At 38.8% G+C, this 18,026-nt stretch overlaps 2 protein-coding genes across 2 annotated transcripts; one reads left to right on the forward strand and one right to left on the reverse strand.

The window, feature by feature from the left end:
* Positions 1-3,615: 3,615 nt before the first annotated feature.
* LOC133721892 (uncharacterized) lies at positions 3,616-6,562 on the forward strand. The gene has a single exon (XM_062148658.1). The coding sequence runs from the start codon at positions 3,669-3,671 to the stop codon at positions 4,437-4,439; it is 771 nt and encodes a 256-aa protein (XP_062004642.1). The 5' UTR covers positions 3,616-3,668; the 3' UTR covers positions 4,440-6,562.
* Positions 6,563-7,902: 1,340 nt separating this feature from the next.
* Positions 7,903-9,057, reverse strand: LOC133721893 (uncharacterized). The gene has a single exon (XM_062148659.1). It carries the CDS (start codon positions 8,876-8,878, stop codon positions 8,132-8,134), a length of 747 nt encoding a protein of 248 aa, XP_062004643.1. The 5' UTR covers positions 8,879-9,057; the 3' UTR covers positions 7,903-8,131.
* Between the last annotated feature and the right edge of the window lie 8,969 nt (positions 9,058-18,026).

Genomic DNA, 18,026 nt, shown 5'->3' on the forward strand with positions numbered 1-18,026 from the left:
AAAATCCGAAATCCAAATCAATAAACCAATTTATATTCTTAGATAAATAAACGTAATAATTAATTACGAAACAATATTGCATGCATATTCTTTAAAAATAAAGTGCCCACTCACAGTAGTATTTTGGCGACCACGCATATGGGTTTCTTCATCAAGCAGTAGCTTGGTACATCGCCCTATACATAATTATAATTCGTGAATAACAATTCGGCAATTAAATACGATTCCAATATAAAATCCGAAAACTCCTCGCACGAATAATTCCTCAACTAACCAAAATCACATCAGAATCAATCCTAACTTTCAGGGTTACACAAGATTAATTATTCTAACATCCCAGTGAAAATTGAAAACAATCCAGCGGTCCGATCTTCGCGAATCACAATTCGAAAATCCAAAAACTTTGGAAATTCCAATTAATACCCAAAACTTCTCCGATTTCCACCAAACACATATCTATACATTCAAAACAACATGAACTACCCAATAGACCAACACCAGCCGCCAGGAACTGCCAGACGCGCCCCCATGTGCCGCCACAAGAGACTACACGTGGGCCCCACGCGCTGGCAGTGAATGATATTCTTGATGAGGCGGAGTGTAAAGTCTCGGCTGAGATGAACACTGAGCTAGTAGCTCCTTATGTCGATGATGAGATTAAAACAGCTGTGTTCCAGATGCATCCATCTAAAAGTCCCAGACCTGATGGTATGACCCCTTTCTTCTTTCAGAAATTTTGGCATGTGGTTGGGGTTGTTGTTTGTCTTGCTGTTAGACATTTTCTTGAAACAGGAGAGAGCTTTGAGCAGTCCAATCTAACTCACTTGTGTCTCATTCCAAAGATAAAAGAGCCAAAAGGGGCCAGCCATTTTAGACCTATTGCCTTGTGTAATGTCATTTACAGAATTGCTTCCAAGGTTGTTGCAAATAGATTGAAGAAACTGCTGCCTACCATCATCTCCCCTTTGCAGAGTGCTTATGTACCGGGTAAGTTGATCTCGGATAACGCACTTGTTGCTAATGAAGTTGCAGATTTTATGCACAATTTGAGAAGACAGGAAGATGGTTTCTTTTCTTTGAAGGTTGATATCTCCAAAGCGTATGACAGATTAGAATGGAGCTTCTTAAAAGCTATGTTGCTCAAGTTGGGCTTCAATCCTCATTGGGTAGACATTGTCATGGTAAATGTTGAATCTGTGCAATACTCCATCCTTCTTAATGGTCCGCCAACTAAAATCATCGACCCTACTAGAGCCATTCGACAGGGAGACCCTTTCTCTCCATATCGATCTTTTCATCCTTTATGCTGAAGGACTCACGAGTCTCATCAATGCATCTGTGGAAGCACATGCTATTAAAGGTTTGAAGATGGCTCCTGGGGCTCCTACACTTCATCATCTATTATTTGCGGATGACAGTTTCTTTTTTGGAGCTGCAACTGCAAGGGAATGTCAACATTATAAAGCAGTGCTCAATCTCTATGAAATGGCTTCTGGACAGAGAATCAACTACCAAAAAAGTAGTGTTGTTTTTAGTAGGAATGTGCATCCTACTATGCAAATTCAGCTAGCTTCTATTTTACAGGTGAAATGTGTGGATGAGCACGATCGGTATTTAGGTTTACCTATGAGAGTTGGCAAGTCCAAAACAACCATCTTTTCTTATATCAAGGAGAAGTTGACACAGAAACTTATCAACTGGAAATCAAAGCTTTTAAGCTCTGCAGGTAAGGAAGTTTTAATTAAGGCTGTAGCTCAAACTATGCCACTTTATGCAATGAATTGCTACTTATTGCCAAAAACTCTATGTGATGATATTCACCAGCTTTGTGTTGGTTTCGTTTGGGGAGACGATGACAACAAAAGGAAAATACATTGGAGAAGTTGGGACAAGCTTTGTCTAACTAAACAGGAGGGAGGACTTGGCTTTAAAAATCTCTATGCTTACAATCTAGCCATGTTGGCAAAGCAAGGCTGGAGACTTCTTAAGAACCCTCAATCCCTCATTGCACAACTTTATAAGGCTAGATACTATCCTCACTGCTCTTTTTGGGAAGCGGATTTTGGTGATCACCCCTCCTTCTCTTGGCGTAGCATTCTTAGTAGTAGACCGGTTCTTGCTGCTGGTGTGTATTGGACTATTGGTGATGGCTCTCAGGTAAATATCTGGAAAGATAGCTGGATCCCAGCTTGCCCTAGCTGTTTAATCCACAGGCCTGCTGACTGTATGTTTGAGAAAGTGGCTGATCTAATTAATAGCACTATTCACACATGGATTCCCTCAACGATCTACTCCTTGTTTCCCGTTGAGGTTGCTGACAAGATTTTATGCATTCCCTTGAGCTCGAGGAGCTGTGATGACCGGTTAATTTGGAAACCAGAAAGGAGAGGACAATATTATGTTAAATCAGCATATTGGTGTGCTAGGACATTTGTTATGAATGCTGCCCTTGTTTCCACCTCATCTGGAGATCCCTACAAACTCTTGTGGCAGAGGCTTTGGAAGGCAAAAATACCAGGTAAAGTATTAAACTGTGTTTGGAGAGCTTGTCACAATCTCCTGCCTACTCGAGGAAATCTTACCTCCAAAGGATATCAAGGTGAGCTGAAATGCATCTCCTGTTCCCATCCTTTTGAAGATGTCACGCATGTGTTTTGTGCATGCCCTATTGCCAAAGAGATCCTTGCAGGTGCTCCTTTCCATTTACATGCTTTCATCTCTCCAGCTTTTAATTTTAAAGAGTGGATGCTTGAGCAAGCAGTGACCCTGCAAACTGATGTTTTCCAAAAGTTACTCATGATGTTATGGGGTATTTGGAAAAATCGGAACGATACTCTGTGGTCAGGTAAGCCTCAAACTGCTCCAAACATTGTGTGTGGCACAATGGCCTGGTATTTTGAGTACCAGAAGGCCAATTGTCCTCCTGCTCAACCTGCGGCGTTACTAACACGAAAGCACTGGAGTCCACGGAAACCTGGGAGTTTCAAGCTTAATGTCGATGGAGCTTTTCTGCCAAACTCCAACATGGGAGGTACAGGGGGTGTTCTCCGGGACTCTGATGGTCACTTTATTGCTGCCTTTGCGTACCATGTCAATTTGGTTACTTCTGCAAAACAAGTTGAGCTACTGGCTGTCAAATTTGGGCTGCAGCTACTACATAAGCTACAAGTCAGCAACTGCAGTGTTGAAACTGACTGTCAAGTTGCTGTAAAGGAGATTCATGACCATGAGTATCATAATTTGGAGCATGGAAACATAATTGATGATATTCGAGGGTGCATGCAAAGTATTGTAGGCTAGGAGTTTCGATTGTTCATACTCCTAGAACTGCAAATGCAGCAGCTCATAGGCTAGCTAGTGAAGCTTATGAATCTATGAATCATGTGGAATGGCAAGACAATGCCCCTGACATACTGGGAGATGTTCTCAGTTATGATTGTAACCATATTGCTTAGTTCTTTGCAATAAAAATTCTCTTTTACTAAAAAAAAAAAAAGTCAAGGTTCAATAACTTAAAAATAAAAAAAATGATTTCAACAATTTTGGGCGCGACACATGTCAACGCGTGAATAGAACAAGTAAGAACTTGAAAGAAAAGCAAACATATAAATGAATTTCCCCAAATTCAAAAACCTAAAATCTCAAATTCCGATTTGATTCCAGACCAAATGGCGAAGGAGGCGAAGCAGTTCGCCATCCCCCCGGTGGTTTTCCCCTCCGGCGGAAACCCCAGTGCCGGATCCAACATCCAGCAACGCCGCGTCCCAACGGCGCCGTTTCAACCACCCCGATCCTCCGCCTCCAGCATCCCCTTCATGTCCTTCGACATAGGCTCAGCCGCCGCCGCTTCCACCTCCGGCAGCTTTTACGGCGGTCCCATCGGCTCCGGCTCCTCCCTCCCCGGAGGTACCTGCTTCGAAGACGAGGAGCCTCTTCTCGACGAGCTCGGTATTCACCCCGATCAAATCTGGCGGAAGACCAAGTCCATTCTCCACCCCTTCCGGGTCAACCCGGACCTCCACAAGCAATCCGACATGTCCGGCCCGTGCCTCCTCTACGTCTCCCTCTGCCTCTTTCAATTACTCGCCGGCAAGATCCAATTCGGCGTTATACTCGGCTGGATCATCGTCTCCTTCTTCTTCCTTTACGTCGTCGTCAACATGTTGGCGGGTCGTAACGGCAACCTAGAGCTGCACAGGTGCGCCAGCGTCGTTGGCTACTCTATGTTGCCGGTGGTGATTTTATCGGCTACCATGCTCTTTGTGCCGCAAGGCGGGAGTTTCGTGTTCGCAGTGGCTGCCGTGTTTGTTTTATGGGCCACAAGGGTTTGCACCGGCCTCATGGTTGCGCTCGTCGACGGCGGTGATGAGCATCGCGGCCTCATTGCGTATGCTTGTTTCTTGATTTACACTCTCTTTTCATTTCTGGTTATATTTTAGCAGCTTTGATTATTATCAGGTTGATAGTGTGGGCTTTGTAGCTATGGTTTGGTTCTATATGCCCCTGTGGTTGGGTGTTTTGAGTTTAGGTTGGAAAATGTAGAAAACCGGAGATATTATGGTTGATTGGTATTGGATAAGTTTTACCCAACACGACTATTGGAAATGGATCTGGTCTTACTTACGGTTATTAATCTTACTGCTTTGTAATGTATATCTTGTGCTACAAGCTTGGAAAGGTTTGCATATGGTTTACTTCGTTGTTAATGTTACTGCTTTGTAATTTATATCTTGTGCTATAGGCTTGGAGAGATTGCACTAATTTACTAAATGGTATTAATTTCCAATCAACTTTTAGGTGAATTGAAATACTACTCTTAGTGCATAAGATGCATTTTGCTTATACCCTCCTTGCTTAGTTTAGGTTCAACATAGGAGATGCCTGTTTGTAGCGTAGCATGTGCTTGTGTATTTTATAAAACAAGTGTTTATGGGGTTTATATCTTGGGTTCCTTATTAATTTCTTTTGTAATTGTTTGTTTTGCCTATGGGACACAACACATCCATAAGATTGATACCTTGACAGTCTAGTAGGTTGGCTATGCGAGTAACAGGTGTGGAGATATTCCTTGAAGGCTCAACTTAGTTGATTAGGTGCAAAGTTGAGTAGCCTTAAATTGATTTTAGTTTGATGTTTAGATTAACAAAGTTGGAGGTAAAACGGTATTGGTTTTGCTTCTGTATGATGGTCTTTAATAGTGTGCTAAATTTGAAATTGGAGGGGTTCTTTCAGTTATAACTTATATCTTGATATGATTAATGCAAGGAATGATCTTCTATATTTTATTTGTTTCAAATTGTATTGTAGTTGTTGTAGATTTATCTACACGGTGTGCTTCTGTGGAAGAGACTTTCTTTGACTGAACTTTAATAAATTTCAAACTTGCCCATGACTTTGGACGATGGATATAAGAGAAAAATGAATGAACATACTAGATTCACCTTCCTTTTGCAAAGGGGAATCAACAATTGCTTGTGATATTCAAATCCCTCGTCTTATTTCTAGCTTGAGGCATGAAACTAATGAATCATGTACATCATGGTAAAAATAGGAAAGTGACTCTGGCATATATGCTCAATCTCCATGATTGATTCTAATGTTCAGATAACTGCAATATTATGAAGTCCATATTATCATTCAGGTTATAGGTTTTCAAACTTGCACAAATGCTACTGTCACATTGTTGAATTTCGAGACTATTGGTGATTGACTTTTGTTAAAGTAAAGAGTGTTGTAGTTGGGCAAGGATAGATGTATCATCTTTCTGTAAGGTTGTAATTCAAATTGACTTATATCATTTTTCTGATTTTTTCTTTGGTTGAGTTTCCTGTGAATTCGTTGTTTGATGTCTAGTATGTCATGTGAGTGTTCTACATGAGTTGATGAGTTTTATATTCTTATACTATCTAATCTGCTCTGTGGAAGCTACCCTTTTTCTCATTTATTTGCCTCCCTCTTCTTACAATTTTGTTCATCTAAGGCTACAAATGTGAATATAATGCTTCATTTGCCGGTAAAACGCTGACTTGTCAAATTTTCAAACCATCACAAACATCCATTTCTTTTCCATTGCAAGTTTTTATTGAACTAGATTTCTTTTGTTGGCATATATCATCACACTGTATGCAATCATGCCAGCTTATTCTTTTGTCTTGTAAAAGTTATATGTTATGTTGAGATTTACAAGCGTATGCAATCTTGTCTGGATTTCAGTAGGCAATATCTTATTAACACCTCTTGACAAAGTGCAGCAATTTGTTGTATCTGGTGGATAACGGAGAGTTTCATATTCCTTAATTTTACATGAAGATATTGAAATATCTACAGTAGCAGCCAGAGCCGGCCCTGAGGGCTGCAGCCTGAGGCCGCCGCCTCAGGCCACCCGTCTCCGGCGGGCCTCCCGACAGTTTTTATTTTTTTTATATATATTGTAGTTCAGTACGACTTTATATATATTCTTTGCAATAATAATTAGAGGTTGCTGCTCTAGGGCAGCGGTATGTGTGCATTGTGGCCTTTTAAGCCACCCAAGTTCGAAACAAAACAGTTCTCCTTTTTTTTTTTTTTTGGTTTCTTTTGTATCAAGTACCTTTTTTTTTTCTTTTCTTTTTCTCATTGCTAAAAATAGTTTCATTTTATATTCTCACTTTTTTTTCCGGTTTCTTTTGGTATTAAACATTTTTTTTTTTTCATTGCTGGTTTTTTACTAATGTCCTTTCTAATTTAAGAATACAATATAGATGTTTTTTTTTTGTTCCTTTTTTTTCATTGCTACTAGTGTATTTAAGTTTCAATTTATTATAGGAAAAAAATTCGTATGAATGTTTGCCTCAGGCCTCCAAAATGTCAGGACCCGCCCTGGTAGCAGCAGGTACTATTGAGTAGTTATATCATTTATAAATAAATGTCGATCTGTGAAACTTTTTATCACCAAGAGGCAGTCAATAAAGTTTACACTTTAACACCTTGTTATAAGAAGCTGCCTAGAGCTTACATAGCATCACATGCTTATCATAAACAGTGAACTTTACCCTCTGCCCCTCTCCCCCTTAAATCAGCACATCTATGCAGGAGTTCATTGTTAAATTACTATTGATCTCTATCATCTTTATTTGGCTTCCATGTCCCCTATTACTGTGTTTAGCGCCATTGCGTTGTATTGGTATATCCAATTGGCATTATATATCAAAAGTTTGCAGAACCTTATACCTGATGTTAAGTTGAAAACTGCAATCTTTGCTATTACCCGTAATCCTAGATATGCGCACCTCTGAGAAAGTCAACTTGTTTTGAATAGGCTTCGAAATGTGTTTTACCAGATCCTTTTAGCAGGATCATAATATGTCTTGGGCTCTTAGCTTACAGCTTTAATGTATGTTAGTTTGTTTTTTTATTTTTCATCTTTTATTCTTTTGTTTGTATCTCCCGTTTGGTAGGCTCATAGTTGTCTGCAACTTTAATTTGGTAACGCTAGTAGATATTCAAATTCAAATTCGTGAATGTCAAACTCGCAAATTCGTGAATGTCAAACTCGCTCAAAGGGATTTTTAGATGAATGATACCTAACAAGTTCGACCTCACTATTGAGGGCTGTCATTTCCAGTGCTTCGTTTATTGTAATTTCTAATGTCATTCTGTTTTCCGACCATCATGATACTCAAATTTAACACTCCAATATGAAGGCAGCTATCTTAATCCAAATGTAGATACTGAAGTTTTCTCTAATGCCGTGATGTAAGAGTTTATACCATGTGCATTAGAACAGTGGCACATATGTAGAAACATTGAATTTCTTGTTCACTTTCACCAGTAAAACAATGGAAATATCGATTGGATTTGTAGCAAACTCTAATTGAAAAATTATCTTTGATTAGCTGCATGAATCCTACATTGCAACATACATTTGAGAATTCTCGTCGGATCAATTTTTGTTTTTGTGGGTGCAATTTTCCAATATAAATCGGATTTCACAAGTTTACTGCACAAACGTCTCCCCATATCTGAGGAAAGTGTCTAAATATATAACACCATATATATAGTAGGTATATGTATTTATGCATTTGAAGGAATTGGTTGAGGTAGATGTAGACAACTGTTTCACAGCCGACGACCTAAGCAAAAGCTTAACTTTTCAATTGATCACAAGGCGTGTGTGACGGCCACTGGCCCTCGGCCGAGAGTTGGCCAACTTTACCACTGGTACCGGCGAGTATGCTTTCCGCTTTTCCGGGTTCTGCTGCTGCCCCCGATTATCCACAAAAGATCTTGTCCCTAGAATTACATCTTTATGAGTACTTGAACCGCATATCACTACATGCCTTTGCCAAAACCCTCTAAAGATGTTGCTCGTTTTCTTCCTCCTGCGATTTGTGTAGTCACCATCTGATAATGCCACACTTCCTTTTCGACGAAGATCTCCAACTGCAGACGTGGGAGCTTGTAACTTCGGCGGCGGTGAGCATCTACTACCGCATCCAAGATTAGAGTGGTCGTACTGTTTAGCAAGACGATCTCCAACTAGGAACCCCTTATTATAAACTGTGCCTTTGTCACCACTAGACTCTATAAGTTGATCCAACCGCCTAGAAATACTCTCAATTTCATATCTATCAAGAAGTGAATGATCATCAACAGTCTGTACGCTCCCACTAGTTCCCGGACTTGACCCTTCATCAAAAACTCTACTGCCTTGTTCGGCTAATTTCTTGGCTTCTAGCTTGAACCTGGATGGTTTAGGATCATGAAAAGTTCTTCTGATATCAAATTCCTGTAGTGACTTGCCTTCTAATCCAGTCCCATGCTCATACCATGCCCATGCGGCCGCCTTTACCAAGGCCGATTCATCGCCACCTCTGCTCTGCTTCCTAATTCTCTCCATCTATGAAACGATCGAATACTCATAGCATAAATGGCATATACATAAAATTTGATACAGGGAAGCTGGGTTTCTGGTTTGGAAATATGTGGGAAAATGAAGATCCACGCTAGCTACAAATATTGAAAAGTAGGTATTTGTTTTAGTCCTTTGGAACTTGTCTGTCTATCATTTCTAGATTGAAAGAAACGTTATATAGTAATTGTCAGAATTGAATTGATTACGATCATGTTCAATAGAAATGGGGACTGGGTCCTCCAGAAGGTTTATGTTAGGTGCAAGTTGGGGTCCTAAAGGAGGACTACGTACTTCGTTCTTGAAAATGCATGTCGTAGTCATATCTGTTTATGGTATTCTATTATGATGGGCTTGAAATCTAAACTGAGTATTGCTCCAATAGGTGCAACCTCATACGCTACGGTATTGGTTGTTATTTCTATTTGTTTACCATTCAATTGTGATGGTTGAAGCTGCAGCTACGTTTGGTAGCTAATGTTCACTTATAATCCTAGCCTATTTATTTATTTTTTCACATGTTTTGAATTCTGATAATTAGCTTGCATTGTTGGAAGGAACAACAAAATAGTTGCAGCTAGACCGGCCCGAACCACCTTCCGCATCCGTCAACAACAGTATTATTGAGCTCTCTATGGCTAGAACATGCTTCAAGGAGAGGGTGACATGCACTCCTCGATTGGATTCAAAATTAGATGCACAACGATGCTATAAATACACTTCCACTTAGAATGAGCTTGCATCTATAACACCAGGACATCAAGTGTCCGAAAAGGCCTTCATATTTCTGCATCTCAAACTTTGTCTAAACTCGATCAGATTGATAAATTGTGTGATTTTTCATGGTCATAGTAATCAGGAAACTATGCTGCACTTATTTAACGTCCCCGATTGTAGTTGATACTTGGAGTGAAAAAACTGATCGAGTCAAGCGGTGTCCCGGACTCCCGGTCGTTGGTATTATGAAGTTTGATGCGTGCTCAGCCTCCGGATGAGGGGGAGAGGGGCACCAGTTTTAGCTCCTAGAGTTGAGCTTCCCTCTTTTGTTTTGCATAGGGCTTTCGCGATATCCATCCAAAAAAAAACGACCAAAAACGTATTTAAGATCCCTGTCCAAAAAGAAATTTCAAGTATATATTTGGAGATTGTCTACAGTACATTAATGTACCTATACATCAAGTAGAGTAGTGGACTAGTTCAATACAGAGGTAGACCAATTCAAGCTAGTCTACTTATTCATGGAGTGAGTCTACCTTTATATCAAGGGATAATGACCATTTACACAATTTTAGGGTTAATTAACCCCACTTACCCAAACACTCTAAGAGATTGCTCACTTACACAATATTTTATATATATTTTGCCCTAATACTCAATTAAGTATTTTTTATTACTTTTTATTTATTTTTAGGACAGTTTTGCCCTCTCCTTCTTTGTCACTTAGAGAGAGAAGTCATCGGAGACCTTGCCGGACTCCGGAAATCTAGTCTACTTGATGTATTGGTACATTAACGTACCGTAGAATTTTTCATATATTTGATTGACACGGTTATACTTTGATCCAATCAATAAGCTCTATCATTCCTACACTATGCAAACCGCTAGAATTCCTTCCTTTAGTTGTAATGCTCTGAATAAATTGAGTCGTGAATTTTTATGGGTCGATACTACTGGGAAGAAGAAGATTCATCTAGCTAATTGGGATCTTGTTTGCAGGCCCAAAGATTGTGGTGGTTTAAGTATTAAGAAAGACAATATGATGAACTAAGCCATGCTTGCAAAAGCTAGCAGGAGATTGCTGCATAATGATAGCGGATTGTAGAGTGAAGTTCATCATAAATATATCAAGCAGGAGTGTTTCCTTGATAACAACTATGAAGCTTCCATGGACTATTCTAGCTAGTACTTGGCGGAGTATTGTCTTTGGAGCTCAACTCCTCAAAACTGGTGGTAGATGGCGCATTGGTGATGAGAATTCTATCAAGTTTTGGACTGACAAATGGCTACCTGGTGGTATTCTTTTGGATTATATTGATAATCAAAATACTCTTGATTTGCAGCTTAAAGTTAATGATGTGTGGTCTAAATCTGGTTGGAATCTTGATTTTTTTCACTCTCATTTTGATTTTGAAATCGTCAATCAAATTACTAGCATTCTGGTTGGTTTTCCTGGAAGTGATCCTGATAAATTAATTTGGGGTGCTTCGTCAAACGGCCATTTCAGAGGTGCTTGTTAATCTTATGACTAATTGAGTTGATGATCTTCACCCTCTCAAAGATATTCTAGGCAGTTGTAGAGTTCTCTAGGAGCTTTTTCAGCAATGTTTATCATGTTTTTCAGCAAAGATATTCTTGTTAATCATGTTTATTGTGAAATGAACACGGTCGCGGATAGTCTTTCCAAGTGTGGGTTGGCTACTAACATTGGGAGCCATTTTCTTGAGTCTACTCCTCCACAAGTCATTGAAGTTTTACCTTGATAATTTTTGTGCAGGTACTAAAAATAGGAATATCTTAGCTATTATTTAAACAAACAGTTGTTTTCACGTCTTTTTAGACCCCTATGTAACCAAAAAAGAAAAAAAAAGAAAAAAAAAAAGAGAGAAGTATGCAAGATAGCTTCTATCCACATTCTCATAGAAACAGTTCAATTTAGTTTCAACTACCCCAACCCTTCTCCCCACGTTCAGCAACAAATAATATGAAATCATCAGTTGCATCTTACTCTTCCATTCGCTCTCCACACATCAGTTTCAGGTTTATAATTATAGAAGATGAAGAAAGGCGAAAAGATAGATGGAGCTTGGGCATCTTTAATTAGGCAATCTATCTTTTCTCTTGTGTGTTTTGCTGTGAAAGGTACCATGAAATTCAGGTATGGTTTTTTATGTGTTTCAGGGAATTTAATCCAAGGAGGAAATTCACATCTAAAAAAAACAATAGGTAATTCATTCTTAAGAGGAGAAGCTGCAAATTTGGCCAACGTAACAATTTTTTTTTGTATCAAAAAAAAAAAAAAAAAAAACAATGCTTATTCTTTTCTTCTCTTTTGCTCTCAGTAATCAGCACCCTGTTTTGATTCTTCTAACTCTTAGTCTCTTACTAGGAGACTGTTAATGATCTTCTTTGGGCTCTTGACCAAATGTCCCAAATTTGCCCAACAAATGCTCACTTACTCCACTAAAAGATTTGTGTGTCCACTTACCCAATTTAAAGGTAAAAAGACAAGTTTGGCCGCCGAACAATAAAAAGTTATTGGAGACTTCGCTGGAAACCTCACTGAAGATCGCCGGACTCCCGTCATTGGCCGCCGAAATCTGGTCACCGGTCGCCGAAGGTTGTTAGAGGTCCCTATAGAAGTCGTCGAAGATTTTATAGGTCACTGAAGAGGCCGCCAGAGACTTTTATTACCCCATTCCCCCAATAAAACCCAATAAACTTTTTTTGCTCCCCAGTAAAATTCATTGGGTTTTTTTTTTTTTTTTTGGCGGGGGGGGGGGGGGGGGGGGGAAATAAAACCGGAGACCGTACTCCGGTCGCCAGAGGTTGCTGGAGATCCCTAAAGAGATCGTCGGAGATCTTATAGGTCACCAGAGAGGTTGCCAGAGACTTTTATTACGCCCCAATAAAACCAATTAAATTTTTATTGGGGAGCAATAAAACCGGACACTGAACTCCAGTCACTGGTTGCCTAAGGGGGGTGTATTGTATTTGGATTTGTGCAGACTTTTTTTAAATGATAGATTTTTTGAAAAGTCCACAGACTCTTTAAAAAGTTGATAGACTGTTATGGATTTCTTAAAACCATTGATTTTAGCAACAGACTTTGATTGATTCATGAAAATCTATATACTTTATTATGAATGACTTCTACAGATTTCCTAGCATGTACAAAATATAAAAACAAAAAACAAAAAACAAAAAAACAAAACAAATGCAGCCCAAACACAAAACAAGATAATAACTCGTTGTCTCTTCAATGCTCAAGTATCTTCTAATAGAAATTGACTCAAATGAATGATCGTTAGTCTGTCTAGCGAGTTTGTTCTCATTCCTAATCTCCCAACAACATAAATATGCAATATAGATCACTTGATGTTTATGGTTAATTATTCTCATCAATTTTGTTTTCGCCGATTAACATATATTGTAGCAAATATTGGTCAAGTATATTATTCTCTTCAATGCTCAAGTATCTTCTAATAGAAATTGACTCAAATGAATGATCGTTAGTCTGTCTAGCAAGTTTGTTCTCATTCCTAATCTCCCAACAACATAAATATGCAATATAGATCACTTGATGTTTATGGTTAATTATTCTCATCAATTTTGTTTTCGCCGATTAACATATATTGTAGCAAATATTGGTCAATGTCTTGATCTATAATCAATCAATTGAAATTCAATTGTTCAACCTTTCTTTGAACCATAATATAAATTCAAATTAATGAGAATAATTAATTAATAAGATAAAATTTAGTATGCCATAGCAACACTATTCAAGGTCTTAGGGGTAGACCACAATATTTGGGTTTTAGGGTTTCATAAATCATTTTTATTGCTATTAGGGTTCGAAGTATCACAATTGAAAAAAAAAAAACAAAAATCACATTCAAGAACTACAATGAACATGTTGGGTATCAAAAAACGTTGATATCATAAAAGATTAGAGAAAAAACAAAAAATTAAGAAAGAGAGATGATGAAGGACCAACTTCTTCGTGCGTAGAGAGAAGAACTTTGATAGCCCTTTTTTTTTTTTTTTTTTTTTTAAGAGGAAACTTTCATAGACTTTTTCAAATCTTTGGTCTGGAGGCTGGAAAGTTATTGGAGTTTGGTATGTATAGTTAACACTACAAAGTCCATGATTATCCATGATTTTCTAATTCCATAAGTATGAATGATATTTTGAATACCTCTGTACTTTTATTCATTTTTAAAAGTCCTAATTGAATACCCCTAGATTTTGGTGGAATTCATGAAGTCTTTAAAAATCCTAATTGAATACCTCAAGACTTTCATGGACTGTTAAAAGTCTATATTGAATACACCCAGACTTTTAAATTCCATAGATTTCTTTAAAAGTTCCACTAATTCCATATACAATACACCCCCCTAAGTCTGGCAAAGTCTTTGATGATTTCTCTCTCTTTAAGTGACAAAGAGAGAGAGGGCAAAAAGTCTCAAAAATAAATAAATAAAAACTTAAATGGGTATTAGGGCAAAAAATATGTAATTTATTGGGTAAGTTTGTTAGATGTTTGGGTAAATGAGGTTAGTGTAGCTCAAATTTTAGTGAATAGACATTTTCCCATCTTTTATTGGAGCACTATGCGGTTGATGAGACACAAAAGAAAACAAGTCAGGTCCAAATATTCTCTATGATTTTATCCTCTGAATAGCATTGGGTCATTTATTTTTGGGTTATTATCACAAATGGTACCTGAACTTTTCCTCTATTTTATCGATGGTACCTGAACTTCAATTTTGATCACAACCAGTACCCGAACTTTTCGATTTCATTTTAAATGGTACCTAAGGCCAACTTCGGTCACTATTCCGGCCAAAAAACCCAAATCTAAAAAAATAAAAAACAAAAAAACAAGTTCAAGGAAAGTCTATTACCAAAAAATCATCACTATACATGATCGTAACCCTTGAAATCATCAAAAATCATCACTATGATCGCCTCCCTTGCCGTTTTTAGTCGGAATAGTGACCGGAGGTGGCTCTAGGTACCATTTAAAATGAAATCGAAAAGTTCGGGTACTGGTTGTGATCAAAATTGAAGTTCAGGTACCATCAATAAAATTGAGGTATAGTTCAGGTACCATTTGTGATAATAACCCTTTATTTTTATATTATTTTTTAATAATATACATTTATTGAAATATTAGAGATAAAAATTGCTTAAGAAGTCATCCTGGTTAAAAGTGAGAGCATACAAGAGTTAAAAATGGCTTGACCCTAGAGCTAAGGTAGATAAATTACGAGGCACTACACCAATAATTTGTTCTATTACAAGAGAAATGAAGTGCAACTCTTGATAGAAAAAAAAAAAAAAAAACTTGAATAAAAAAATATGCCAAGCCTCAGTATCTCGAAGATAATTACCAACAATATGGTGTATGCCATTGTCATGATCTTGAGATTTGTAGATTAAGCAACTAGTAATTGCTTTGAAGAAAAAGCATAGGCTTAGCAACCAATTAAAACTAGGCCTGGCAACGTGCGGGTATAGTGCGGGTACGGTGCGGGTTCTTAACGGGCCGGGTTTTTAACGGGCCGACCCGGTAAAAACCCGTTAAGTTAACGGGTTTCGCGGGCTAAACCCGGCGGGTTTGCGGGTTTTCCGTTGGAACCCGTTAAACCCGTTAACAAATTTTTTTTTTTTTTCCTGCATTTTCTCAACCAAACCAGAAATGGGGTAAACACACAGTATATCCCAAAAATAGAGCAAGCCTCCAAATCTTCAATTCTCAGAATAAAATAAAATAACAGAAATTTCTACTTCAAACCAGAGAAATAAAACCTTCTATTAACAATGTTTAGCACATAAGTTCAACAAAAGCAAAAATTTCAAGTCTTGCCTAGTTCAGTAGGCAGTTCTAGCTATATTGAGTCCTAGTGCAAACAAAGTCAAAATTCAAACCTTCAGTTTCTAAGCTCTCTTCCCACACTTTCACAGCAACAAAACAAACCCCAACAACAAATTGTATTGATTACCTAGGCACGCAATTATGGTACTCAGAATATCTTTATATTGAGGCTTGTAGAATAAAGTAGTCATCAGTTCACCAGAAAGATGTAGCAATCTAGAAAGTTGCTAGCGTTGAAAGATTGACTCCACATGCACATAAACTCTCTTGGATCCCAAATGCGCAACCTTGAAAAAAAAAGAAAAAAGAAATCCATCATAGCTTTAAGGCTTGGTAGATGTCTCCCAACAACCACGATCAACATCATACAAGGTTGATCCTAAACTAGACCACACAGCATCAGCAAGACCCCTAGGGTCTGAATCAAGATCCTCCTCAATTACCTAAATGGACCATGAAGTTGAAACTGGAACAAAGCCCCTGCGCCTCGAACGACTTGAATCAAGCCACCAAGAATTGATGGCTGAATTCACTCACTACATGTGAAGCAACACCTCCCTTTGAGCCGTCCTCAATGCGGACAGATTATTTAAAACAATCAAATTGCCAACAGTAGACCTAACCCCGCTAGGTTTTGCACCCAATGAACAAACCAGCAACGTCAGAGATTGTGGTCGCCAAAGAGAGTACTGAACTTGGCAGCAGAGATGTGCGTCGTTGAAAGAAACTTTGGTGGAGACACCATCGATGAAGTTGCTGTTGGAGATAGAGCAGCTATGCTCTGCTAGGGTTTTCATTGATTTTTTGAAGTATGTAGAGTACTTGTGCACCTGATTACTTTAGAAGATAAAAAAAATATTTAACAAATTACATATAAGTTATTGACAAAAGATGACTTAACAAATACATCTTCTAAAGATTGAATTAAACATATAAGGACTAAATCTTACAAATAAGGACAATGTGCTCTCCACTTGCCACATGTCATGAGTTAATTTACTTTTTTACCCTTAACTACTTATTTTGACTTCTAATCCCCTTATGTTACTTTTTTTTTTCCTGAGAATAATTCTTTATGTTACTTTTTTTTTTTTTTAGAATAATCCTTTTATGTTACTTTTTGTTTTTTTTTTTAGAATAATCCGTTTATGTTACTTTTTTTTTCCTTGAGAATAATCCCTTTTTGTTACTTCACAAAACCTCACTCTCCTACTACTCTCATCTCGATCATCATCTAATCCTGCTACTGCACTCATACTCGTCCAATTCTGCTACTCGTTTTCTGCTACTGTACTCGTCATCGCCTAATCCTGCTACTGCACTCGTCCAATCCTGCTACTGCACTCACACTCGTCCAGTTCTGCTACTCGTGTTCTGCTACTGCACTCGTCATCGCCTAATCCTGCTACTGCACTCGTCCAATCCTGCTACTGCACTCATACTCATCCAGTTCTGCTACTCGTGTTCTGCTACTGCACTCGTCATCTTCTAATCCTGCTACTGCACTCATCCAATCCTGCTATTGCACGCTGCACTCATACTTGTTCAGTTCTGCTAATACACTTGTACTCGTGTTCTGCTACTGCACTCGTCATCACCTAATCCTGCTACTGCACTCGTCCAATCCCATTACTACACTCGCTGCACTCATACTCGTCCAGTTCTGCTACGACACTTGTACTCGTGTTCTGCTACTGCACTCGTCATCGTCTAATCCTGCTACTGCACTCTTCATCATCTAATCCTGCTACTGCACTCATACTCGTCTAGTTCTGCTATTGCACTCGTACTGATCTTGATTTAAGAGTTTGATAATAAAGGACGCGACAAGACGGGTTTGTGAGAATTTTTCGGATACCCGAACTAATTTTTATGAATTTTAGCAATTTTAGTATTAAAGAAATTATTTCAGAAAATAAAAAAATTTCTGGCCCGATCTGGTCCGTGTGTTATATCCATCGCTTGATATCAACCGTTGAGATCAAGAATATAGTGGCTGGAATCGGACCGAGCACACCAGATTTTACCAGAAGCTTCAAGCTTCTTCTACCCCGATCGATGACCCACGACCCGAATCAAGATCCGACCGGAATTCTTCGCTCCGACCACCTCCGCCCCGGAAACCTGGCGTGTTCGGTTCTTCACACCGTCGTAGTCACGCCTGTGGTTATGCTTCATCTGATCGTGCACCATGGACGGAGTACGAACGCCGAAAAGCGTATAGCAGCTCCGGCGGGTTTTGCATTTTCCAGAGCTTCGAGTTGGACTCGCCGAAATTTGACGTGAGATTGACCACCGGCACAGGAGCTGCGGCAGTGTCCGGAGTTGGACGGGGCGACGTTGAACAAGAATTGGAGATCTCTTCCTCGAAGCCTTTCATGAACGAGTCTGTTGCCGGAACGGGATCAGAATTGTCAAGGAAGTCCAGTAGGTCTTCTCTACGTCGCTTAACTTCAACCGAGTCTCCGAGTCGAACTCGTAGCTCCCAACTTGCTTCTTGATATTCATGTCTTCCATTAGAAATCGAAGAAAATCTGA

Source organism: Rosa rugosa, chromosome 7 (assembly GCF_958449725.1).
Source record: "Rosa rugosa chromosome 7, drRosRugo1.1, whole genome shotgun sequence".
NCBI classification, from domain to species: domain Eukaryota; kingdom Viridiplantae; phylum Streptophyta; class Magnoliopsida; order Rosales; family Rosaceae; genus Rosa; species Rosa rugosa.

What these genes read in the sequence shown, in the direction of transcription:
- LOC133721892 (XM_062148658.1), top strand. Translation starts at nt 3,669, where the DNA reads ATGGCGAAGGAGGCGAAGCAGTTCGCCATCCCCCCGGTGGTTTTCCCC.
- LOC133721893 (XM_062148659.1), bottom strand. Translation starts at nt 8,878, where the DNA reads ATGGAGAGAATTAGGAAGCAGAGCAGAGGTGGCGATGAATCGGCCTTG.